General features: G+C 46.4%; 1 protein-coding gene across 1 annotated transcript; it reads left to right on the forward strand.

The window, feature by feature from the left end:
* Nucleotides 1–1,653: 1,653 nt before the first annotated feature.
* On the forward strand, nucleotides 1,654–27,784 carry gsta.1 (glutathione S-transferase, alpha tandem duplicate 1). Its single transcript, XM_052024578.1, has 7 exons — nucleotides 1,654–1,716; nucleotides 3,580–3,672; nucleotides 13,537–13,588; nucleotides 14,212–14,344; nucleotides 19,396–19,537; nucleotides 25,093–25,221; nucleotides 26,959–27,784. Exons 2-7 carry the CDS (start codon nucleotides 3,589–3,591, stop codon nucleotides 27,079–27,081), a joined length of 663 nt encoding a protein of 220 aa, XP_051880538.1. The 5' UTR covers nucleotides 1,654–1,716; nucleotides 3,580–3,588; the 3' UTR covers nucleotides 27,082–27,784.

The following is a 27,784-nucleotide window of genomic DNA, read 5'->3' on the forward strand; positions in this document are numbered from 1 at the left end:
TGGAAGATCTCAGTGGGTCAAGCAGCTGAGGAATCCCCTCAAACAGTGAAAGGGTGTTCACACAACAGGCTACACAAGTATGATGGTACTTATTTGAAAAGTGTTAACTGAATGTAACAAACACCAGTGAGGATAGGCAGAAATACCTCCAGCATGATTATTCTCAACACTGGTGCCCCACAAGGCTGCATCCTCAGCCCTCTGCTCTACTCCCTATACACTCATGACTGTGGGGCCAGATTCTGCTCTAACTCCATCTACAAGTTTGCAGATGATACCACTGTTGTAGACCATATCTCAAACAGCAATGAGTTGGAGTACAGGAAGGAGATAGAGACCTTAGTGGCATGGTGTCATGACAACAACCTTTCCCTCAATGTCAACAAAACTAAACAGCTGGTCATTGACTTCAGGAAAGGGGGTGGTGTACATGCACCTATATCAATGGTGCTGAGGTTGAGAGCTTCAAGTTCCTGGGAGTGAACATCACCAACAGCCTGTCCTGGTCAAATCACATACAAGCCACAGCCAAGAAAGCTCACCAGTGCCTCTACTTCCTCAGGAGGCTAAAGAAATTTGGTATGTCCCCTTTGACCCTCACCAATGCACCACAGAAAGCATCCTATCTGGGTGTATCACAGCTTGGTACTGCAACTGCTCTGCCCGGGACCACAAGAAACGGCAGAGAGTTGTGGACACAGCCCAGCGCGTCACAGACACCAGCCTCCCCTCCTTGGACTCTGCCTTTACCTCTCGTTGCCTTGGCGAAGCAGCCGGCATAATCAAAGACCCCACCCACCCGGGACATTCTCCCTTCTCTCCTCTTCCATCGGGTAGAAGATACAGGAGCTTGAAGGCACATACCACCAGGCTTAAGGACAGCTTCTACCCCACGGTGAACGGTTCCCTTATACGATGAGATGGACTCTGACCTCACGATCTACCTTGCTGTGACCTCGCACCTTATTGCAACCTTGCACCTTATTGCACTGCACTCTGTAGCTGTGTGCTGTGACAGAGTGACATCAATGCACCCTGTACTAACCCAATGCAACTGCACCGTGTTTCAGCAGTAACACTTGCTGAACAACATTAACAACATTTAAAGGGCACTTGGGTACAAGGATAGGAAAGGCTTGGAGGGATATGGGCTGGCTGACAAGCTTCAGCAATAATAAACCAATACCAATTAAATTAAAAAAGAACGGCAGACTGCCACGTGCAGTGCCTTACTTGGATGTGTCTGAAGTCCTGGAGCTTGACTTCCCTACGTGATCCTACAAATGGTCTTGGAGGTTTAGCCTAGCAGGGGAGTAGCTACGTCATATACCCAGACCGGCGGAGCGGTCCTCTTCTAGGGGGCCATCCTCTGCGACCGAGCGCTGAGCTTCGGGAGGGACGCACATGGAGCTGTGAGGGAAGGGGGACACCCGCCTAGCCAGCCAGATCAGCCGAATCAACCCTAGCGATCAATGGGGTGACAGATGTCGCAGCCAGATCGCCCTCACACCCAGTACAACAGCGGGACGCCGCTGGTATATAAACCACCGGGGCAGCAAACACTTTAGGGTTGTGCTGAGGGCGGCTTTCCCGCCGGCCTCTGCGCTCATGCAAATGAGCGGCGGCGGGATTGGTGGAGCCGAGGCCGGCTTCCCTATAACAGACGTGCGGTGCTGCCGCCGCCGCCGCAGTCGGAGTGTCCCGTAGCGTTGCACGGTGAGTGGGGGCGGTCGCCGGGGGGGGGGGGGGGGGGGGCAACCGGGCCGCGGGCTGACTTACCGGAGGGTTTCGGTCAGTTGCCGGCTGTCGCGGGACGCGTTGCTTTAAACCAAAGTTGTTGCAAAAAACTTTGGAAAACTTTCAGCAAAGTTTGCGCGCTGCTGTGTGGTAGCAGCGGTCCCGCGATGACCGGGCACCGGGGGGGGGGGGGAGGGGGGGGGCGCCGCAGTGACCGGGCACCGGGGGGATGGGGGGCAGCAGTGACCGGGCACCGTCAGACATTTTAAATCCTTCCTATCACAGCCTCCTGTGGCCGTTTCCTTGTCGCTCAGCGTTGCCCCAGAACTATAACTTGCTGCCGATCTGCATCAGGTGGGACTGCGCTGAGGGAAGCCCAGTACATCTGGTGCTCATCGGAAAATAACCCATCGCTTCAGTCGGTGCACGGAGTATCCTGGAGCAGATGCAATTAAACGAATGTGCTGTACAGGGCGAGGATGTTCTTCAACACTCCCACTGAGTGCTATAGGACAGAGCTGGGGGTGCAGGCACATGGCTGTCGCCAAGGAGTGACAGGTGGTAACGACATTTGATGCCCCTGCCTTCGTCGGCCACGGCGTTGAGGATTGGGGTTGGGTCATGTCACAGCTGTACAAGTGGTTGGTGAGACGACGGGAGCACTGCGTGCAGTGCTGGCGTCCCAGCTATAGCAAGGTGCAGGAAAGATTCCGGAGGATGTTGCCTGGACTGGAGTGTTTGAGGTATAAGGAGAGGCTGGGATCTATCTGCCCTGGAGTGGAGGAGGCTGAGGAATAATCTTATGGAGGGGCGTAGCTAAGGTGGATTGTCAGGCTCTCTTCCGCGCCCCCCTCCCACCCACCCCCGCAGGGTAGAGGGGAGTCTTAAACTAGAGGGTGTAGGTTTAAGGCTAGAGGAGAAAGATTTAAAAGGGAACAGAGGGGCCACCTTCACACACGGAGTGGTGGGTGTGTGGAATGAGCTGCCTGAGGAAGTGGCAGAGGTGGGTACAATTAATGTTTAAAAGACATTTGGACAGGTCCATGGGTAGGAAAGGTGGAAGGGATATGGGCCAAATGTGGGCAATTGGGACTGGTTCAGGTGACATACAAGTATTGGTTTATTGTCACTTGTACTGAGGTACAGTGAAACACTTGTCTTGCATACCAATCATACAGATCAATTTATTACACAGTGCAGTTACATTGAGTTAGTACAGAATGCATTGATGTAGTACAGGTAAAAACAATAACAGTACAAAGTGTCACAGCTACAGAGAAAGTGCAGCTGAAGGGCCTGTTTCTAGGCTGTAAAACTACTAAGTCAGTAAAATGTACATGTTGCTTAGTGAAGCAATTATAACAGTATCCTGAAGCAAATGTTATTGAATATTAACTTGCTTTACAACTAACTACCACAGCAAAGTGACTGAATTATCCATATAACTCATGTACAAGTGCCAACATAATTTTCCAACTGATATTACTGAAAATACTTTAATGGTTTCCCCTCCCCCTTAGTTCTGGAGTGTTGTATCTTTGTATTGCATAAATGTTGCAGGAAATTGTGCAATAAATCATGTAAATTAGTGGTCCCATGTTTGATTTTCTGTTCAGAGTTTCTCTCGTCTTGATGTGACTTTCATAAGTTGCATTCATACTACTAAATGCAGTCAAAACTGCAGGAAGCTGTGTTATCTGAAAGATAAATAACCACTGCCCAGATGTGTACACAGATTAGTTTATCTGTATACATGTCTGACAGTGAAGGGTACACCCATTTAATGGGGAGGAGGATGTGACGTTGGACTGCTGCAGAACTGATCTTATTCTCTGTTTGTAGGAAGGTACAATGTCAAAGCCCAAGCTGTATTACTTCAATGGAAGAGGGAAAATGGAGTCTATTCGCTGGCTTTTGGCAGCTGCTGGAGTAGAGGTTGTGTACAAGATGCAATCTTTAAATACAATGGAAAAGTGTTGTATCCAAGTTAAATTTCCATACATTTGTCCAGCAAGAGTTGTACTCATGACCAAAATCCAAATTATGAAAGACCAGACTAGCTGCACTGAAGTGTGTCTCTCTACAATGATGGTCACCAGCCTGTTGACCTAGTTTCTCCATTCACCAGCATCTGCCTCCACTAAACTATATTCCTTATGCTGAGAAATTGATCAACCTGATTTGAATGAACTCAGTGACCAAACCTCCAGAGAAAATTTGAGATTTGTCACACTTAGGGCAAGAAAGATTTGTCACCTCAGTCCTAACTGGCCAACTCCATTTTCCTCAAAGTACAGCCCCCAGTCTTAGATTCCTAATTCAGGGGAAATACCCTCCCTACGTCCATCCCATCCTGTCCTTAAAGAACATTCTAACTTTCCATGAGATCTCATTATTTTCCCCAAACCCAGGACAATACAGGCCCAGTCAACTCAATCTCACCTCACACAGTAAACCTGTGATCTCTGGAATCAGTCCAGTGAATGGTTACAGCACTCCCTCTGTGGCAGGACACTGAATGATAGAAATGGGGGGTATGTGGGAGGGAAGGGTTAGATAGATCTTAGAGCAGGATAAAATGTTGGCTCAACAGCCTGTCCTGTGCTGTAATGTTCTGTGTTCCTTTTGTTACATGCTAGCAACAAAAGAAAGTGTTAAACTACTTTAATAACTACTTATTTAAAAGTAAAAATGTTAAATCTTAAATATTAACCCCCAAAACTAAACTGTGTGGGGCCACTTGAATTGAAGACAAAACGTAGATGCAGAGAGAATATAGAGAGTAATTACGAAATCCAAATGTTCCACTTTGGAACCCAAACGACACCTCAGTATCTACTCAGCAGTGACCATTCCACTGCATCCACCTTACCCCAAAAGGCATCCAAATCATGGCTGTCCACAAATACCTGTTTCCCTCTACAGGTTAATAACAAAGTGGACTCCACCAGATTACTCCAAAAATCCATACATGGATTGTAGTGACAGACACAGTTACTGTTTTCTGTCCATCAATAGAGACTAGCAGGTTGCTGTCTCTCTTCAACTGACCACTTCAAAAAAACATTACATCCTTTATCTTCTGTGGTTGTAACCATGCCAACACACAACTATACTCTTAAAGGGACATTCACCAACAGTAACACTTCAGGTAAAGACATCACACTGTACAGTGCTCCAAGCGTGGTCTCACTAAGGCACCACACAATTACAGTAGAACACTTACTCCTGTACTCATTCACTTCAAATAAAGGCCCATTTGCCTTCTGAAATGGTTGCTGCACCTGCAGTGTCTTCAGTGACATGTACACAAACTCGTGACACCAAACATCCCCTCTCCACCATTCAGGTGTTCTGCTACTTCCAAAATGGATGACCTCATTTTCTCCCCCCCCCCCCCCCCCCCCCCCACCACATTATATTTCCCCATAACTTTACACTCTCCTCTGTATTCAGTCAGCAAACTGGGCCAAGGGCACCAAATGTCCCCTTCCCAAACCATCGATACAGGTTGGTGAGGGGGCCCAGTCACTGATCCCACTGTTCACAGCCTGCCCAAGATCCTTTATTCCTACTCTTTCCATCTGATGACCAATTCTCAATTCATCCCACTAATTGCTCCTAATTCCATGTGCTCCGACCTCAACCTGTGTGGGGGGGAAGCTACCTGAAAATGCAAACACCACATCCACTGGTTCCTGTCACTTATTCTACTGGTCACATTCCCAGACCAGATTCTCAAATCTCTCCAAAGTAACAAGACTTTCATAAATAAAAGTTGATGACCAAATCCATTATTTGTAGTCCAGGTGAAAGCTCTCAACCACTTGTAACCTTGATGTTCCTGCTCAGATTCCAGCAACAGTGGTAGACTTGCTGGTAACACCAACCATCAACAGTGAACAGTTTAAACCTGAACTAGAAGACTGTGGGGGGCAAGGAATTGTCAATGTTTCAGGACTGAAAACATCAGTTCCTCTTCTCTCCTTCCTCCTTCCCCCTGCCCCCCCCCCCCCCCCCATGCAGATGCTGCTCGACCTGCTGAGTTCCTCCAGCAGATTGGTTATTGCTCCAGATTCCAGCAGCTACAGTCTCTGGCCTCCAACATCAGTGTCCCTTGACTCAGATGTCAATGATTTAAGCCCCACTCCGGAGACCCATGTACAAATTCTAAACTGAACTGCAGTGCTGTACTGAGGGAGGACTGTCTTAAATGTTACTTTTCAGACAAGGTGTTACACTGAGACCTGCTATCAGGTGTATGTACAAGATCCTGTCACAGGGCAGGGCATTGTATTGATGGGGAGAAAGGTCAGGCCAATCCTCATCCTTCAGCATCATGAAAACCCAATCGGTGAGGGTTTCCTGGATTTTGTTTGCACTTCTGCGCAGAACTGGCTGCAGTTCTCAGTGTAGTTCTGAGAAACAAACTTCCACCCACTCTCCTCAGCCACACCCCACCACCAAGATGTTGGTGAGGCCACATTTGAAGCATTGTCCAGTTTTGGTCCCCCTGTTACAGAAAAGACACCATTAAGCTGGGAAAAGTGCAAAGATTTATGAGGATGCTGCCAGGACTCAAGGGACTGAGTTATAGGGAGAGGTTGGGCAGGCTGGGACTTTATTCCTTGGAATGTAGGAGACTGAGGGGTGACCTTACAGAGGTGTATAAATCGTGAGGTGCATCGATAGGGCAGATAGAGTCTTTTCCCCAGGATAGGGGAGTCTAGAACTAGAGGGCACAGGTTTAAGGTGAGGGGAGAAATTTAAAGGGAGACCTGAGGGGGTAAGTTTTTCCCCCACACAGAGGGTGGTGGGTGTGAGGAACGAGCTGCTGGGGAAGTGGTTGAGGCCGGAACAGTTACAACATTTAAAAGGCACTTGGACAGGTCCATGGATAGGAAAGGTTTAGAGGGATATGGGCCAAATGCAGGCAAATGGGACTGGCTTAGATGGGAAATTTTGTCCGGCATGTGCTGTCTGACTCCATAGCTCTGGGTGGATGTCAGTGGGTTTGCACTTGTATTGTGCACAAGTTGAATTTTCCCCACAAAGGCTCCTTGGTGACTACTGAAGAGAAGTATTCATTGAGGACCTCACCCACTTCCACAGCTTCCAGGCACATCTTCATCACTAATCGGACCTACCTTTACTCCCGTCATCCTTCTGCTCTTCACACAAGTGAAAAATGCCTTGGGGTTTTCTTTAACCCTACTCGCCAAAGCCTTTTCATGTCCCCTTCTTGCTCTCCTCAGCCCTTTCTTAAGTTCCTTCTTTGCTAGTCTATATTCCTCAAGAGACCTATCTGATCCTTGCTGCCTAAACCTTATGTATGCTGCCTTCTTCCTAACTAGATGTTCCACCTTTCTCGTCACCCATGGTTTCTTCATCCTGACATTCCTTCTCTGCCTCACCAGGACAAATTTATCCCTAACATCCTGCAAGAGATCCCTGAACAACAACCACATCTCCATAGTACATTTCCCTTCAAAAATGTCACCCCAATTCACACTCGCAAGTTCTAGCCTTATAACCTCAATTTGCCCTTCCCCAATTAAATATTTTCCATAGAACACAACAGCACAGAAAACAGGCCAGTCAGCCCTTCTAGTCTGTGCTGAGACAGTATTCCGCTAGTGCCATTTACCTGCACCTAGTCCATAACCCTCCAGACCTCTCCCGTCCATGTATCTATCCAATTTATTCTTAAAACTCGAGTGAGCTCACATTTACTACATCAGATGGCAGCCCATTCCATACTCCTACCACTATTTGAGTGAAGAAGTTCCCCCTTTCATCCTAAAGCCATGTCCTCTCCTAATCTAGGTTGAAAGAGCCTACTCGCATTGACTGTCTATACCCCTCAATTTTGTAAACCTCTATCAAATCTCCCCTCATTCTCCTACCCTCCAAGGAATAAAGTCCTAACCTGTTCAATCTTTCCCTGTAACTCAACTCCTGAAGACCCGGCAACATTCTAGTAAATCTCCTCTGCACTCTTTCAATCTTACTGATATCCTTCTTATAGTTAGGTGGCCAGAATTGCACACAATACTCCAAATTTGGCCTCACCAATGTCTTATACAACCTCACCATAACATCCCAACTCCTATACTCAATACTTTGATTTTATAAATGCCAGGATGCCAAAAGCCTTCTTTACAACCCTGTCTACCTGTGACGCCCCTTTCAAGGAATTATGTATCTGAACGCCCAGATCCCTTTGTTCCTCCACACCCTACCATTTACTGTGTATGTCCTCCCTTGATTTGTCCTTCCAAAATGCAACACCTCACACTTGTCTGCATTAAATTCCATCTGTCATTTTCTGGCCCATTCCTCCAGTTGGTCCAGATCCCTCTGCAAGCTTTGAAAGCCTTCCTCGCCGTCCACTACACCTCCAATCTTAGTGTCATCAGCAAACTTGCTGATCCAATTTACCACATTATCATCCAAATCATTGATATAGACAACAAACAATGGCCCCAGCACCGATCCGAGGCACACTAGTCACAGGCCTCCAGTCTGAGAAACAATCATCCACTACCACTGTCTTCTGCCAGACAGCCGATTTCAAATCCAGTTTACAACCTCTCCATGGATACCTAGTGTCTGAACCTTCTGAACTAACCTGCCATGTGGGACCTTGTCAAAGGCCTTACTAAAGTCCATTTTCAGGCTGGAGACCCCTTGGAGCCCAACAGCAGAGGACACACCTCCCCAGAGGAGTGTTTGGGGGGTGGGGGGGGGGGGTGGTGGTGGTGGTGGGGTGAATGGATGCAGTTCCACCTATGCTCAACAATTACTGCACAGTGCTCAGACCTTCACTCCATGGTACAAGGGAGTTCTCAGAGCATGGTATGGGTTCAGGGAAGTGGGCAGGGCAGACACTGGGAAATTCTGACCATTAAGATAGCATCAGCACACTGCTGTGTAGAGTTTTGCTGTGTGCACACTGGCTACTGTAGTTCTTGCATTACAAGTTCATCTCAACTGGGAAAGGTATGCAAGTGATTCCATCTGTTGGCTACGTGAATTGCCCTGGTTGTCAATGTCTGATGTGACATCTGTACAAGTGCAGCCCATTTGAAACTTATTTTTAAAGAACATTATGGACAATAGCACTGGGCAGATCACACAGTCATCAATACACAGTCTATCCCACAGCAGTTTATTTATACAGAAGACAGCTTGCATAAGGTGAAGAAAACAAAGTAAATTCTCCCAATTAAAACAGGGTAGTTCCAGAAAGAAAGTGAAGGTGGAGGATGTTTCAACTAAAATATGTTGAGAATATTAACCTCAGTCACTTACATCAATTCAGCCACCAAGCATCATCCTCTGAGGCACTGCTGCTCTCTGCAGTTGGTTTCCCACATGAACTGTCCATACTCTATTTGGGCACTAAAATCATCCACCTTGTTCCCAGTGAGGGAGGAGGAAGCTGAACCAGAAGGTGCAGTCACTTTGCAATCAGACCTTGATTGGGGAGTCAGCTGTGGCAGAAGTGATTCCTTAATTTGCAACTCATTAACTTCCCCCAATCAATACCACCTTGCTTTAACTTTCACTAAACAAAGATGGTTCACACAAACTTCTTAAACTCAAATTTCATGTTAGTGTTAGGATCTGGGGCATGAGTGCCTTTCCTTCTGCACTTTGAACTGAACCAGCTAGAGTGTAAATATTTGATGTCTATTATAGTTGATGCCATCTCAGTTGCATTAATGGCTGCAAGGAGAGGGAAACTGGAATGGTGTCAGGTCCTTCTGTTACATCAAATGGATTGGGGTACATCTGAAGATATTGGCCCCAAGGACCCACCAAAATTGGCTCTCCAGTTATTAACAGCATTAAATCAAAGACCTGCACACCCACCTGTCCTGCTGTGGCTCCTGGTCAAATTACGATTACAATTCTCAAATTGCCTGACACAATGAACACCCTGCCCTGCTTCCAGCTTGGGCTGGAACTTCACTTCCAACAGAGCTTCTTGTTTGCCCTAATTCAGGTTAATGACTCAGTACCAATGGCATGCTAGGTGGTTAGTTGGTGAAAAGAGATGGCAGATGTTTGGCAATGAATGCTTTGTTTGAATTCTGAGCAAGCTCAATGCACTGAGAGGTCCAAACATAGCCATTAGTTTCTTCAAGAAAACATTTGCCTTTTGTTTAAGGATGGCATGAATGCACAGCAGCTGTTAGAGGTCCCCTCAAGGGTTTGAGGGGTTCTTCTGGGGGTGTTAGCATGTTATCTTAAATCTCTGACCTTTGGTGTATGACCCTTCTGCAGCCAGAGACAATTTCTCCTCACTTACTGCGATATGGACCTGCTCCAATGAGAACACAAATTGGCCCTTGTTGCCATTCCACAGTTCCCAGCACCCTCCCTGGGACCCTTCCTCATGGGCTGTGTTCAGAACACCAGCTGAGGCAGTGTTTTATAAAGTCATGGCTTTAGTGTTCTGTCACTTGGTATAAAATCCCATCCACTTTTGTCTCAAGTCACTGAGTCACAACATTGAAACAGGCCCTTCAGCCCAACTCATCTATGCTGACTGTTGCCCAGCAAGCTAGTCCCACCTGCCCACACTTGGCCCATAGTCCTCTAAACCTCTGTACTTATCAAGATGGCTGTTAACATATTTGAGAGATTGAGTCACCTGGGACTACTTGCTGGAATTCAGAAGAATGAGAGGGGATCTCAGACACAAAATTGAGAGAGGGATAAATAATAGAGGCAGGAAGGCTGTTTCCACTGGTAGGTGAGACGAGAACTAAGGGACTTAGCCTCAAGATTCAGGCAAATAGATTTAGGACAGAAATAAGAAACATCTCTCTCTCCCACCCACAGAGTAGTGAATCTGTGGAATTCTCTGCCCAGGGAAGCAGCAGAGGCGACCTCATTAAATATGTTGAAAAACACAGATATATTTTTGCATAGTCAGGGAATTAAGGGTTATGGGAAAAAGGCAGGTAGGTGGATCTGAGTCCACAGCCAGATCAGCCATGATCTTATTGAATACAAGATAGAACACTACAGCACAGTACAGGCCCTTCAGCCCACAATGTTGTGCTGACATTTTATCCTGCTCTAAGATCTATCTAACTCTTTCCTCCTAACCCCTTATTTTTCTATCAGTCATGTGTCTATCTAAGAGTCTCTTAAATGTCCCTAATGTATCTGCCCCCACAACCTCTGCTGGCAGTGCGTGCCACACACCCACCACTAAAAAAAACTTACCCTGACATCCCCCTTACACCTTCCTCCAATCACCTTAAAATTTTGTCACAAGCTGAACACACCACTGACCCTGGAGCCATTCTCACTACTCTGCACTGAAGGGAACACCAAATCAAAGAAAGAAAGGAACTTACCTTCACCTCTTCTCTCTGAAGCCTCTATGAACCAAAGCCTCAGCTCCCCCACTCCAACACTGACCACTCCCAAAATGGCTACTCTGCTTATACCTGCCTTACCTTTATTTGCTGCTGTTAATAAGCCAATCAGCAAGTAACAATTTGCAAATGTGCCTCATTTAGACTCTTGCAAGGTGAAACTCACCAGCTCAGGCACAGAGACTCACCTCTTTTCAAAGGTCCTGCTACAAATCTCGCTCCCAACTCCCGACTCTACACATGAAACTCACCAGCACAGGCACAGAGACTCACCTCTTTTCAAAGGTCCCGGAGCAGGCTCGATGGGCCAGGTGGCCGACTCCTTGCTCCTGTTCCTTATGTCCTTATGTTCTCACGTTCTTATACTCAGTGCCCTGACTGATGAAGGCCTGTGTGCCAAATGCCTTCTTCACCACTCTGTCTACCTGTGACACCACTTTCAGCGAACTATGCACTTGTACTCCTCAGTCCCTCTGTTCCACAACACTCCCCAGGGCCCTACCATTCACTGTACAGGTCCTACCCTCGTTTGATCTCCCAAAATGCAATACCTCACATTTGCCTGAAGAAGGGTCCTGAACGGAAACGTTGACCGCCTGCTTTTCTCCACAGATGCTGCCTGGCCTGCTGAGTTCCTCCAGTATCAGAGTGTTTTTACCACACCACCTATTTAAGTATCATCCTCAAACTTACCAACCATCCCTTGTACATTCACATCCAAATCCTTTATATAAATTACAAACAACAAAGGTCCCAGCACAGGTCAGAAAACCAGTACATTCACTCCTGGGTCTCTCTGCTCCTGTAACTGTTTTGTACTTGCATCGTTTATTGATACAACCAATCTTCATTCTTCCTGACAAAATGCATCACTCGTCACTTCCAAGTGTTAAACATCAACTTTGTGTGCAGTTCTAGTCACCTCATTAGAGGAAGGATGTGGAGGCTTGGAGAGGGTGCAGAAGAGGTTCACCAGGGTGCTGTCTGGATTAGAGGGCATGTGCTATAAGGAGAGGTTGGACAAACTTGGGTTGTTTTCTCTGGAGCGTGGGAGGCTGAGGGGAGACCAGATAGAAGTTAGTACAATTATGAGAGGCAAAGATAGGGGAGACAGAGTCTTTCTCCCAGCGTAGAAATGTCAAATACTAGAGAACATGCATTTAAGGTGAGAGGGGGAAAGTTTAAAAGAATGTGCAGGGCAAGTTTTTTTACACAGAGAGCGGTGGGTGCCTGGAATGTGTTGCCAGGGGTGGGGGTGGAGGCAGATACAATTGAGGGGTTTAAGGGGCTGTTAGATAGACACATGAATGTGCAGAGAGTGGAGGGAGATGGACCATGTTCAGGAAGAAGGGATTAGATCCAGCACAACATCGTGGGCCAAAGGGCCTGTTCCTGTGCTGTACTGTGTTCTATGTTCTATGAAACAATGAGCTCTTCAACTTGAAGAAATCTTTGCACCAACCCAGCTGCGTGCCCTACCCTTGCTAAACAGCACTGAACATGGAGACAGGCAGGCTGAGACCACAAGGTAGGTGGGAGCATGCACACTAGCCAGAATCTACCACAACAGAGTAAGTGAGCCTTGAAAGAAGGAGGAGGGAAGAGGTTACAGCAAGGGTGACCCAGTGGCGCAGCTGGTTGAGCCACTGCCTCACACCTCCAGAGACCCAGGTTCAATTCCGACCTCCGGTGCTGTTAGCACGTTCTCCTTCTGTCAGTGTGGGTTTCCCCCAGGTGCTCTGGTTTCCTCCCACATCCCAAAGACGTGTGTTGGCGGGTTAATTACCCCTGATGTGAGTGGGCAAATCTTTGGAGAGTCGGTGAGAACGTGGGGAGATTAGTGTGGCAATGGGATTGCTTGGTGAACAAGCATAGGTGTGATGTACCAAAATGGCCTCCATCTCTGTTGTAATGGAGTATTGTTTGTTGATTGGGTGGGCTGATTAACTGCTGGTCCTTGTATTAAATGGAGAACATCAGGTCAACGACATCTGTAAAGGAAAACGGACATTGGGCACTGCACCCGTTGATGCAACATCACCCATTCACCAACAGCTAAACCTACAATTACAGAATTCTTCATCGCTTTCTTGGTACGCATTCCAGAATTTTGGGTCGGATGAAATAAATGATTGAAATTCAAACAATGACGTAGGGAATAATTGAAGAATTTTATAATTATGCTGTTGTATAGCTTCAGGAGTTTAGATCAACAACGAATGTCAGCTGGGCATAAACTTTGACTGCACATTTGTCACTTTTAGGTACTTGGGTGGAAAGTTCAAAGTGGCCAATAAATTAACATGGGGGAGAACAAGCATGACGCAGGTTGGAGAGAACAATGAGCAACTGCACGTTTGAGATGTTCTAACAAATACTTGTTGTTAATTATTCCTTCCAGTTTGATGAAGTATTCCTTGAGACCAGGGAACAGTACGAACAGCTACTGAAAGGTAGGAAGATTCTGCAACGTTTCATGGGCTGGGAACGGGTATGCTCTGTGGCTAGTTTTTGGGAATAAGCTAAGTCCAAAACACTTGCCAATTTGGCATCTGTGTGGGTCCTACACAGTCTGTACACCTGTTAAACGGGAGACATGGGAGACTGCAGATGCTGGAATCTGGATCAATACGCAAGATGCTGGAGGAACTCAGTGGGTCAAACAGCATCTGTGAAAAGTCAGTCCTGATGAAGGGTCTCGACCCGAAACGTCGACTGTCCATCTCCCTCCACAGATGCTACCTGACCCGCTGAGTTTCTCCAGCAGTTTGTGTGTTGCTCCAGCTGTTAAACCTGCAAGGTTGTATTCTCTTAGACAACGTAGGAGCCAAGCAAGATGAACCTTTGCAAAAGCATCCAAATGTTGAACCATCTTTGGGCTTCCTTCTCTGGGTTTGTCAGTGGGTCCGGCTGAAAATCACTCCATGTTCAGGGGGATATTTTGTTTTAAAATTACATTTGGTGGTTTCATCATTTTGTCCATAAACCATACTTTCTGTAACTTTAGTTTTCAATTTTTTAGTGTGAATTTTAGTAACTTGGTCCCAGAAACATTTATTTCTGTTCCCGTTGACAGATGGAGCTCTGCTGTTTGAACAGGTCCCAATGGTTGAAGTTGATGGGATGAAGCTGGTGCAGACCAATGCAATCTTGAACTACTTTGCAGCAAAGCACAATCTCAATGGCAACGATATCCATGAAAGAGCACTGTATGTCAATGTCGTACAGTTCATCCCTTCCACTTGAGAATTTGATCATTTTCTTTTCACTTCAGCTTCTAAACTTGCTTCAGAGTACTTGAGGGGTTGAGAATGCAGTGTAGGCGAATAATCCTTCAGGACCCTAAAGGACTGCTGCCCCTCAAATTAATATTCAACCTCCCTGTAATGTTCCTTCTTTAAGTTTCTGTCACATACATCTGAAATGATAGATCAGGTTGAGCCTTAGGAAGTTCCTTGGCAATACTTCAAAATGAGGAAATATAAACTCTGAGCATACCATGAAGATTTAAAAGTGACCTAAGGTGCAAACTCTTCAGACAGAGGGCGGTGGGTACATGGAACGAGCTGCCAGAGGAAGTGGTTGAGACAGGTACAATAACGACATTTAAAGGCACTTGGATAGGTCCATGGATAGGAAAGGTTTAGACGGATATGGGCCAAACGCAGGTCCCTTTTAAATCTCTCCCCTCTCACCTTAAACCTATGCTCTCTAGTTCTTGATTCCCCAACCCTGGGAAAAAGACTGAGTGCATTCACCCTATCTCTGCCCCTCATGGTTTTATACAGTTCTATAAGATCACAAGATCACAAGATAAGGGAGCAGAAGCAGGCCATTCGGCCCATCGAGTCTGCTCCAAGGAAAAGGGAAAAAGAAATGGGGTGGGAAAAAAAGAGAGAGAAAAAAAAACTATTCTAATCCCATTTGCCAGCCTTATCCCCATATCCCTTGATACCCTGACTATTTAGATATCTGTCTATCTCCTCCTTGAATACCCCCACTGATCTGGCCTCCACTGCTGTGCGTGGCAAGGAGTTCCACAATTTCACCACCCTCTGGGTAAAGAAACTTCTCCTCATCTCTGTCTTGAAACTGTACCCTCTAATTCTAAGATTGTGCCCTCTGGTCCTGGACACGCCCACCAAGGGAAACAGCCTAGCCACATCTACTCTATCCTTACCTGTCAACATTTTAAATGTCGCTACGAGGTCCCCTCTCATCCTTCTGTACTCCAGCGAGTACAGTCCAAGAGCCGACAAACGCTCATCATACTTAAGCCCTTTCATTCCTGGAATCATTCTCGTAAATCTCCTCTGAACCCTCTCCAACGTCAGCACATCCTTCCTAAGATGCGGGGCCCAAAACTGCGCACAGTATTCCAAATGAGGCCTCACTAGCGCCCCGTAGAGCCTCATCAACACTTCCTTACTTTTATACACTATACCTCTCGAGATGAATGCCAACATAGCATTCGCTTTCTTAACCACCGATCCAACCTGGTGGTTAACTTTTAAGGTATCTTGTATGAGTACCCCCAAGTCCCTTTGTACTACCGCACTATCAATCTTCTCTCCTTCTAGATAATAATCTACCCGCTTATTTCTACTTCCAAAGTGTACAACTGCACATTTCTCAACATTGAATCTCATCTGCCATTTCCTTGCCCATTCTCCTAAACTGTCTAGGTCCCTCTGCATTCTTTCTATTTCCTCTATGCTCCCTACTCCTCCACTTATCTTGGTGTCATCCGCAAACTTAGCCACACAACCATTTATTCCATCATCCAAATCATTGATGTACAAGGTAAAAAGGAGAGGCCCCAACACCGACCCTTGCGGCACACCACTAGTAACCGGTAACCAACCAGAACGAGATCCTTTTATTTCCACCCTTTGCTTCCTGCCAACCAGCCAATTCTCCACCCATTTTGCTACCCTGCCCATAATTCCATGACCTCTCATCTTATTAATCAGTCTCTTGTGAGGCACCTTATCGAAGGCCTTTTGAAAGTCTAAATACACAACATCTACCGCCTCTCCCTTATCCACCCTACCTGTGATTTCTTCAAAAAACTCCAATAGGTTGGTCAGACAGGACCTCCCCTTCACAAAACCATGTTGACTAGGTCCTATCTTGCCTTGCGCCTCTAGGTATTCGGTAACCTCCTCCTTGAGGATAGACTCCAATAATTTTCCCACCACTGACGTCAGACTAATAGGTCTGTAATTGCCTTTGTGCTGCCTCCCACCTTTCTTATACAACGGAACTACATTCGCTACCCTCCAGTCCTCCGGAACCATGCCAGAATCTATCGATTCCTGAAAAATAATCGCCAACGCCTCTGCTATCTCCACAGCCACCTCCTTCAGAACCCGGGGATGCACCTCATCCGGTCCGGGAGACTTATCAGCCTTAAGCCCCTTTAGTTTTCCAAGCACCTTCTCCCTATTAATCTCAATTGAACTCAGCTCCAATTCGTGAGATTCCTGACTAATGGGCACATTGCTTATGTCCTCCACGGTGAAGACCGATGCAAAATATTCATTCAATTCCCTTGCCATCTCACTATCATCCATTATAATACCTCCTGCACCGTTATCAATTGGTCCTATGTCAACCCGTGTCTCTCTTTTATTCCTTATGTATTTAAAAAAACTCTTAGAATCCTTCCGAATGTTGTCCGCCAGCTTCCTTTCGTAACTCATCTTTGCTTTCCTAATGACCTTCTTAGTTTCTCTCTGCAGATTTTTAAAATCGTTCCAATCTTCTGTTTTCCCACTTAATTTTTGCTACTTTGTACGCCGCCCCTTTTGCTTTTATTTTATCCTTCACCTCCCTCGTTATCCACATCTGTGCCTTTTTTCCATTCAAAACCTTCTTTTTTCTTGGAATATATCTATCCTGCATTGTCCTTATTTCCTGTAGAAATTTCTTCCATTTTTCCTCTGCCGTCCCTCCAGCTAACTTACTCCTCCAATCAATTTGGGCCAACTCATCTCTCATACCTTTGTAATTTCCCTTATTCCACTGAAATATCGATACACCAGTTATCAGCTTCTCCTTCTCAAACTTGAAACTAAACTCAATCATATTGTGATCACTTGTTCCCAGTGGTTCCTTTACCTTTAGTTCCCTAATCACCTCGGGTTCACTACACAGCACCCAATCCAAAACAGCCGATCCCCTGGTGGGCTCCTCAATAAGTTGCTCCAGAAAAACATCCCTTAGACATTCCACAAACTCACTCTCCTGAGTACTACCGCCTTGCTGCATTTCCCAGTCCACCTTCATGTTAAAATCCCCCATAATTATCTTCACATTGTCACTCTGACATGCTTTTTCTATCTCAATCTGCAACTTATGGTCCACTTCCTGACTGCTGTTCGGGGGCCTATATATGACTGCTATTATTGTTCTTTTACCCTTGCTATTTCTCAGCTCCACCCATAAGGATTCCACCTCCTCTGACCCAATGTCCTTCCTTTCTATTGATTTTATATCGCTACTAACCATCATGGCCACACCTCCCCCTCTGCCTACCCTCCTATCCTTCCTATATACTGTATACCCCTTGACATTCAGTTCCCAATCACATCCATCATGAAGCCACGACTCAGTGATTGCAACGATGTCATATTTATTAACCTGTAGTTGTGCCACTAGGTCATCTACTTTATTCCTGATGCTACGTGCATTTAAATATAGTATGTTTAGACTGATATCTGCTATTGATTTTATTGTACCTCTATTGATCAGCAGATTATCCTGACTTTCTACCTGTCCATCCTTCTTACTATCTTCGCTACCTACTATCTTAGACATGTTCGTGTAGACCTCATCCCCTATCCTAACATTCGGCTCCTACTCTCCAGAGAATAAAGTCCCAGCCTGAACAACCTCTCCCTGTAATTCAGGCCCTCAAGTCCTGGCAACATCCTCGTAAATCTTCTCTGCACCCTTTCCAGTTTAGTGATCTCTTTTGTATAACAGGGGAACTGAAACCATACACAGTACTCCAGGTGTGGGCTCACCAACACCCTGTACAACTGCAACATAACGTCCCAACTCCTGTACTCAGTGCCCTAACCGATGAAGGCCAGCGTGCCAAACGCCTCATTCACCACCCTGTCTACCTGTGATGCCACTTTCAGGGAACCATGTACCTGTACTCCTGGGTCCCACTGTTCTACAACACTCTCCAGGGCCCGACCGTTCACTGTGAAAGACCGACCCTGGTCTGCTTTCCCTGGTACAAGTGGCAGGTCTGCAGAGAAATGCAAAACCTTTTCATGTCATCAACAGCCAAACTCTACATGAAAGACAGGCCATTTGGTCCACTGAGTTTCAGCTGGTCATCATACCCCAGACAAGGCTCAACACAATCCATCTGCCTCATCTCAAGCTACTTATTCCCTTTTCTTTCACAGGCCCATGCAGTTTTCTAAATTACTTGCCTCAACCGCTTCTTTGATATCAAGTTCCACGTTCTGACCTCTCTCTGAACTAAGAAACGTTTGCATTTCCCTTTTGACTTTATTAACCACCCCACTGGGTCTCTATGCCCCCCCCCCCACATTCTACCACATCAAATTCATTCATAAGTTTAAAGATCTTTATCCGAATCACCTCCAAGTCTAAAGGAAAACAGCCCCAACCCTTCCCTAATTGCTGTGAACACTCAGTGCTGATACCAACATCATAACTTGTTTTGCAGGTTCTCAATTCTTTTAATTGAGCCCAGAGCTGGCACAATACTGCAGCGTTCTCTGGATGTGGGCTGCACTGGCTTCTTGTGAATTCTATATGCCTAGAATTAAATGCCTCTGCTTTGTTTGTGTTAGTCGCTGAGGCAACCTGTAGCGCTGCTTTCATTGTCCAACCATGTCCCAGATTCCTTTGCCCTTCTGCCCATTCATTTATTTTTTTGTTTATCAATGAAACCAGTGAGTGAAAATAACTAATAGCATGGCAGCTCTAATGACCAGCGTTCTCAGAAAGAAATCTAAAAGGCATTCAAGGATATTGGTAATGAGAGCTTGGGTAATGGTACTGCTTTACACTGTGATATGGGCTCTTAGAAAAGTTTAATGTAGTGAGCGTGTATTTAAACAAGTTTGGTCTTATGGCTCTATTCAGGAGTGCATACACCTTAATAACCTCCTCTGGCCTAATGCCAGAGGAAGTCTAATGGTAGCAGTGTGAAACTTAAGTACTGCTACCGGGAACTGAATTGAATTTAACTGCGTCCTTTTTATCACAGGATTGACATGTACTCAGAGGGAGCAAAAGATCTAATGACCTTAGTGATGCGTCATCCCTTCCTTCCCGCTGCAGAGAAGGACAGTAACCTCGCCCAGATGGAAAACAAGGCCAAGAACAGATATTTTCCTGCATTTGAGAAGGTATTCGGCTGCTGGAGGTGGAGAAGGGGGTTGACCAAAGGAACTTGACCTTGCTGTCAGTGTGTGATGCAGGTAGAGCAGGTGTGTGGGTGGGACTGCAGACAGAATGTCCCCAGTTCCAACTGTGCAGTAAGCACAGAGGAGAGTGTTATGGGGGAGGACTAGCCGAAGGAAGATATGATTTCACCCCTACTCTCTCCTACATCCACCCCTATCACCCTGTCTCTATCCCCTCCCCCACCCATCTGCCCATCTCTCACATACCCCTCCCACTGGGTCCCTCCCCCCCCCCCCCCCCACTGCTCCCACCTGCCCTCCCCACCTCCCTCCCTTATTTCGTTACATGCTCCACCTTCCTTCCCTATCAGATCCCACCATCTGCAGCCCTCTGTCACCCCCACCTCCCACCTCCCAGCCTCTGTCACCATCCCCACTCCCCCCTCCCCCATCTGCCCATCACCTCTCCTCACCTGGATCCACCCATCACCTGCCGGCTCTTGGCCCTCCCCTTCCCCTCACCTCTCTACACCGACTATCTCCCCTCTGTCTTCCAGTCCAGATGAAGGGTCTCAACCCGAAACGTTGACTGTCCATTTCCCTCCATGGATGCTGCCTGACCCACTGAGTTCCTCCAGTGTCCTGTCTGTTGCAGATGATTTCATTAGTGGCCAGAGTTCCGGCAAGCTCCATGGTCTCGTTGGTCCACTTTTGACCCTGGGGTAGATCCAACTCCACCTCCCTAGTACCACCTTAGAGACAAGACACAAGAGAAATAAAGGACTGCAGATGCTGGAATCGAGATGAAAAACACGATGATGCTGGAGGAACTCGGCAGACCGGGCAGCATCCGTGGGGAAAAGCCACTAGAGAAACAAAGGACTGCAGATGTTGGAATCTAGGTGAAAAACATCTTTTCCCCATGGATGCTGCCTGGCCTGCTGAGTTCCTCCAGCATCATCATGTTTTTCATCTTCGTCAGGACCCAAGACCCAAATTCCACAGGTAATTGATCTTGAAAACTGAAGGGCAAAATAATAGTGGTGTTTAAGAGGCTTTTAGACAGGCAGGTGAACAGTCAGGGAGTGGAGTGTATGGATCATGTGCCACAGGAGAGATTTAGTTTAATTGGCATCATGCTTGGCAGAGACAGTGTGGGCTGAAGGGCCTGTTCCTGTGCTGTGTTCTATGTTAAAACAACAAGCCAAAATAGTGGACAAGTAAAAACACATACCATCGGAGCTAATGTTAAATGGAAATCTATTTGTTACATTTTTAAATAGAACTAGCCTTTAGTACCTATTTTATTTGTTTAACTTTGTCAAATGTACCAGAGTATAGTCTAACAATTCAACCTGTTTTCATGGACATTAGTGCTTTTAAGAGTTACGACAGAGTAAAGTGAAAGTGTGGTGTTCAAGCATCGGTGCACTGCCAAACCGACTGGCAGTGTACTAAACTTAAAGTCCAATTTGTCTTTGTAATGGGACAACCCCAGCCAGGCTGGGGTTAACACCTAACACATCAGTTAACACTTCACTGATTTTCAATCAGGTATAATCTTGGGCAAAATTGCTATAATGTGGTTTCCAAAGGTTTACCTGCCGCAATACGTGATAGGGTTAAGGAAGAAGGTTAGGGAGGCAAATGGCATGTTGGCCTTGGCCATGAGGTGATTTGAGCTCCCTGGTTTGAAAGCCTTGGTGAGAATGCCCCTTGGATATTGTGTACAGCTCCCCAAAGCTGGATATACTCGGCAGGAGGGAGTGCGGTAAGGTTCATTCGACTGGTTTCAGGGATTGTGAGCTTGCTGTGGCAGGGAGAGATTGAGTAGATTAGCCCTGTAGAACTCTGAATAAGAGATCTCACTGAAACGTCCAAATTCTTACAGGGCTCAAGAGGCCGGATAAAAGGACACTTCCCCTGGCTGAGGAATCTAGGACTGGGGTCACTCTCTGAGTGAGGGGTCAGACATGACAAGAATGAGGAACTGGAATGGCTAGTTCTTGTGTTTGGAAGTCCCAAGAGAAGGGCATGTCCCTTGGAACATTTCTTGCTCCTGGCAGCCAATAAGTTATCAGAGGACAATAATTTACGGTGTAGGGCATGCAACAAAAGTGTTATTTTGTTGAAGTAATCTGTAACTGTGTGAACTTTATTGAAACTCTGAACCAAGATTAAAATGGATACTTAATAGAGTAGAAGGTTGTGGAGCAGAAAATGTTACCTCAACCAGTGTTTGCTGAGCGCCAAGGGATCTGATGGTCTTCTGGTTCGAAGGTGGTACGTTGGTCGTACAGTTGACCTCTGTATACTCCCCTTTCATTGGTCAGTGGTTAAGAAAACTGGAAGCCAGTAAGTGAGTTCTGAGATCCAGGCTTCATGTAAAAGATTTGTAAACACAAACACAATCATGGTGCATTTGCAGTAGAATTTCACTTTTATAGCTTTTATTGTTTCTACTGATCAAATAATGCAGTTCAGAAATGTTTGACTTTGTTATATATTAGTTATGTGGGGCAGGCACGGTAGTGTAGCGGTTAGTGTTATGCTATTACAGCACCAGCGACCCGGGTTCATTTCCGGCTGCTGTCTGTAAGGAGTTTGTATGTTCTCCCCGTGTCTGTGTGGGTTTCCTCCAGGTGCTCCAGTTTCCTCCCACATTCCAAAGACGTACGGGTTAGGAAGTTGTGGGCGTGCTATGTTGGCGCCAGAAGCGTGGCGACACTTGCGGGCTGCCCCCAGAACACTATACACAAAGATGTATTTCACTGTGTGTTTCAACGTACATGTGACTAGTAAAGAAATCTTATGTCAAAGTATGATGGTTTTAAATAGTGATTATCTATGCAAGCAAAACTATGATATGCAGATTTAGATTAGAGGTTGTGTGCAGGTTAGGTTTGTGTTATCTTATAGTTGTCCTATCTGTCCCCCTCACACAGACTCACATTCACTTACTCACACACACACACTCACACTCACACACACACACACACACACACACACACACACACACAGACTTGCATACAAACTCACACACACACACACAGACTCACACACACAGACTCACACTCACACACACAAACACACACTTACTCACACACACTTACACACACTCACTCACACACACACACAAACACACAGACTCTCACACACTCAGTCACACACACACACACAAACACACACACACTCCATGAGTCCCAGACTAAGATTGAGACCCTGTACCTCCCTGTGCCTTCACCCTGGCCTCACCAGTATCCATGGATCTTGGATCATTACCATTAGAGGCCACACATCAGTGCAAAGAACTGGGGATCCAAACCCCGGTGACATGACGAGGAACAGGTCACTGGCTCAGCATCTGGGGAGCCAGCCTGCCACTGTAGCTCCTTCCCAAACCAGAAGGGTCAAGTGCTGACCAATATGGCTGGTTGGCTGATTGGATGTTCTGGCCCAGTAAGAGAGGCTGTAACCCAGAGGTGAAGCAGCAGAGAGGACTATATGGGTGGAAGGAATAACAGGTTTAAGACCATAGACTAGTGCTTCGGAATGTTTAACTGCAAAGATTAAACAAGCACACAACATATGCATCGTTTTAACAGAGATCTTAAGTTTCTTTGAGATTGTAATTAGCAAGATTGTCATTAGATTTGACAATAAGCAATGCACAAGATTTGTTTAACTGCGCATGAATTTTACCGAGTGGTATTATGGTCAACATTGTGTTCAAAAGGCATAAGCCCAAGGCTGCTTCTAAGTTTATAGATAGAGGTCAGGCTTGTTTCATCAGCTTACGGTCAAGTCACGTTTATTGTCATGTGCACAAGTACGGTGAGGTACAGGTATAAAATAAGATATCTTTGTTAGTCACATGTATATTGAAACACACAGTGAAATGCATCTTTTGCATAGAGTGTTCTGGGGGCAGCCTCCAAGTGTTACCACGCTTCCAGCGCCAACATAGCGTGCCCACAACTTCCTAACCCGTACGTCTTTGGAATGTGGGAGGAAACCGGAGCACCCGGAGGAAACCCATGCGGACACGGGGAGAACGTACAAACTCCTTACAGACAGCAGCTGGAATTGAACCCGGGTCGCTGATGCTGTAATAGCGTTGTGCTAACTGCTACACTACTGTGCCTGCCTTTAGGTACAATGAAAAACTTGCTTGCAGCAGCATCACAGGCATGTAGGTACAGACAACACACAGAACATAAATTATACATAAATTATACAAGAAAGAGACTCTGCAAAACAGGACACTAATGCAACGACACTATCAGAAACAAATCTATGGTGGTGCAAGAGGTGTTCTGTAGTGTTGTATTGGTATTGGTTTATTATTGTCACATGTACTGAGGTACGGTGAAAAACTTGTCTTACATACCCGATCGTACAGATCATTACACGGTGCAGTTACATTGAGTTTGTACGGAGTGCATTGATGTAGTACAGGTAAAAACAATAACAGAGAGGAACAGAGGGTGTTGCTATACTGTAGGCTGGGTACATTTGTTAATGGGTATATAGCAAGATTAGCGAGTGTTGAGAAATTCGACGTGATACAGAACCAGTTTATATCCTTAAGAGGCAAGATCTGTATGGGTCAGAAAGTGGGGCAACTATATAACAAGGTAAAGGGGTAAAGGACATCAACATCAAGAAAGAATAGAAAAACCTGTCACAGTTCCCAACTAGCAAAGGAGGTAAAAGGAAACAAAGGTTATGTATACACCAAAGCAGCTGTGTGAATGGTCAGTTGTGTATTTGGACTGATTCCCTTCCCTACAGGAGATCAATGATGGGTTTTCCTACAACTTGGTCGTCTCCTGGTCCCTACACTGCCTGTCACTCCAGCTTTGTTGAATTCCCTGGATATCCATTCACCAGCTCACATGATGAGTTTGAACGCCAGGTCTCCAGTGTTGCCACATTCCGTTCTGGGTGGAGATGTTTTCCAGTTGGAACCAGTTTGGGGAAATTCTTTGCTTTCAGCATTCCAAGAACAGTGCAACCTGGATACAACGTGGGTGTTGGGAAACACCTGCCTAATAAATGAAACGAGCATTCACCAACTTTTGAAAAGTCTCTTTTCACCTGTAGTACAGTTTGCACAGGTTTCCTCAACATTCACCCATTCTCTCTGCTCTACCTCCATGACTGTTTCCCATCCCTACATTTGTAGAACAGATCGACAGCACTGGATCAGAATCTATTTCTCTCTCCTCAGTGTTGCCTCTATCAGAAGGAATACTCCACTGGCAATATTCCTGAGCCCTGTGACCTTGGAGTTAAAACACTCCCCATCTTGGGGGAATGGTAGTGCCCAGGGATATCTCCAGTAGGACAGGCGTGTTCCATTGAAGCTGCACTGTTTGTTGAGATAAACCTCGTGATTGTTAGCAACACACAAACTGCTGGAGGAACTCAGTAGGTCAGGCAGCACCTGTGGAGGGAAATGGACAGTTGTTGTTTCAGGTTGAGCGCCTTCATCTGGACATGATTGTAAGGTATATTTTAATATAAAGATTAACAGGTTTTCTTTGTTCTTGCAGAGCATTAACCAACAGACAGGATATATGGTTGGGAACCAGCTCACTATTGCTGATCTTCAAGTTCTGGAGGCTATCCTGATGCTGGAAGAGAAGTTCCCGCTCATCCTCTCGGAGTTCCCTTTGCTGCAGGTGTAGTTCACCTTCCGAGTCCGGAACCTTGTGCGATGGAGCGGAGGGGATATGGGAAACAGAACAATAAATGGAACATCAAGTTCAAAATGGTTAAGATGTGTGGAGAACCAGGAAACTGGTTCTAAGGAAGTGAAGATGGGTGCAGTCTTTACCTAACGCCAGTCTATGTTATAGCTTTGTCTGCTGCAAAGTGTGTGTTTGGAGTGGAGCATCCTTTTAGATGCCAGAGTTGTGGTCACATCACGATGGCTCTCATGTCCTGTGGGCAGAAATCTCAGAGTTAGATCTTCATGAAGCGACTGAGTCAGGTCGAGTTTATTGTCACCTGCACAGGTACGGTGAGGTACAGTGAAAAACCTGCAGTGGCATCACAGGCACGTAGGTACAGACAACACACAGAACGTAAATTGTACATGACATGAAGGGAGGTAAAAAAGACAGTGCCAAACGAGACCTTGGGGCAAGACAAAGTCACAATCAGAGACAAGTCCGCGGCAGTGCAAGAGGTGGTCCACAGTGTTCCGTTTGCTGAGGTGGGGTTAGGAGTGTGCGGGTCAGTTCAAGAACCTGATGGTTGTAGGAAAGTAGCTGTTCCTGACCCTTGTGGTGTGGGACTTAAGGCTTCTGTACCTCCTGCCCGATAGTCACGCACCATCACTGGACTTTGGAGTGAAGACTGTAAACTGGGCTGATCAGCCCTATTCCACAGACGGGGAATGTTGATTTCTTTCAACCCTCCTGGAGTACTGCAGGATAAAATCTGCCCTCACACCTCTCATAGGCTGAGCCTTTGGAGTGAACCAGTTCACCGAAGTCCACAGGTCCACCATGGCCACCTGGTACTCCCATTTCAATTCCCCTCCCCATTCCAACCCGGCCCTGTCTGTCCTCGGCCTCCTCCACTGCCGGGGTGAGGCTAAACACAAACCAGAGGAACAGCCCCTCACATTCCCCCTGGGCAGCCTACACCCCGACGCCATCAACACTGAATTCTCCAACTCCCGGTAACCTGCCCCCCCTCTGTCCCCTTCCTCTCTCCTCCTGATCCACCCAGTTCCTCCTACACCCCCCACCCCCATCACCCTGTCTCTCCCCCCTCCCCCACCCCCTCCATCTGCCCACCGCCCACACACCCCTCCCACTGGGTCTCCTCCCCCCACTGTTCCCACCTGCCCTCCCCACCTCCCTCCCTTGGTTCCAGGCTCCACCTTCCTCCCCTATCAGATCCCACCATCTGCAGCCCTCTGTCACCCCCACCTCCCAGCCTCTGTCACCATCCCCACCCTCCCCTCCCCCATCTGCCCATCACCTCTCCTCACCTGCATCCACCCATCACCTGCCAGCCCCTGCCCCTCCCCTTCCCCTCACCTCTCTACACCGACTCTCTCCCCTCTGTCTTTAAGACCAGATGAAGGGTCTCGACCCGAAATGTCAACTCTCCATTTCCCCCCACAGATGCTGCTCGACCCGCTGAGTTCCTGCAGCAGATTGTGTGCTGCTCCAGATTCCAGCATCTGCAGTCTCCGGTGTCCCCAACTCTCCAGGTTTCTGGCAGCTCAGTAAGAATGGGAAATGTGATGGTGCCACTCAGTAGAATTGCCCAAGCAGTGTGATGGCAAAATGAAAGATGCGCTGAGCTGTTCCAACAATATGTCGCATTGATCACCTTGTGTTTCTGCAGTTGGATTGGTCAATAGTATTAGATGCCTAACACAAGTGTTCCAATAATTCCAGAAATTCAAGGAGAAGATCAGCAATATACCAAGAATTAAGAAGTTCCTACAACCGGGAAGTCCCAGGAAGCCACCGCCCGATGATCATTATGTTCAGATTGCAAGAGAAGTTCTCAGATTTTGAAAGGCAAAGTTGCAGATGTTGCTGGCCATCCAGATGTTTGCAGTGTTACAGACTCGGTGAAAGTCCCTTTAAGATAGAGTGTGTGTGTGTGTGGCGTGCTTACGTCAATAGAAGATAAAGGTCGTAATGACGTTGTTGAGGAGGTCAGTCGAAGGGAGAGAGAGAGAGAAAAGGGAGAGAGACACCAGCCTGCTGGTTTTCTCTATCGATGGATGAGAAACAATAACTGTGTTTGCCACTGAAATCCATGTATGGAAGTTGGAAGTAATCCGGTGGAGTTCACTTTGTTGCTGACCTGTAGAAGGAAACAGGTATTTGTGTGTGGACGACCACGGTTCGGATGCTTTTCGGGGTGAGGAAGTCACTACCGAGTAAACACTGAAGTGTCGTTTGGGTTCCATCGTGGAACATTTGGATTTCGTAATTACTCCCTATGTTCTCTACATCTACGTCTTATCTTCAGTCAACGGTGGTTGTTGAAGAAGCCTTTGCTCATGTTTCACCTTATGGCTTGCGGAACTGAACTTTAAGAACCATTCCGGAACTTGGAGTTTGGGACTTTGCCACACACACACACGACGAGTTTAGTTTTGGGGTTAATGTTCAAGGTTTAACATTTTTGAATTCTAACATACTAACATTTTTACTTTTATTTTACGTATTATCATAAGTAGTGATTAATAAAATAGTTTTTAACACTGAA

This window comes from Pristis pectinata, chromosome 10, assembly GCF_009764475.1.
Source record: "Pristis pectinata isolate sPriPec2 chromosome 10, sPriPec2.1.pri, whole genome shotgun sequence".
NCBI classification, from domain to species: Eukaryota; Metazoa; Chordata; class Chondrichthyes; order Rhinopristiformes; family Pristidae; genus Pristis; species Pristis pectinata.

Coding starts and splice junctions, on each gene's coding strand:
- gsta.1 (XM_052024578.1), top strand. CDS start 3,589: ATGTCAAAGCCCAAGCTGTATTACTTCAATGGAAGAGGGAAAATGGAG. Junction 3,673..13,536: donor TGGCAGCTGCTGGAGTAGAG/GTTGTGTACAAG, acceptor TATTCCTTCCAG/TTTGATGAAGTATTCCTTGA. Junction 19,538..25,092: donor ATTTTCCTGCATTTGAGAAG/GTATTCGGCTGC, acceptor TTGTTCTTGCAG/AGCATTAACCAACAGACAGG.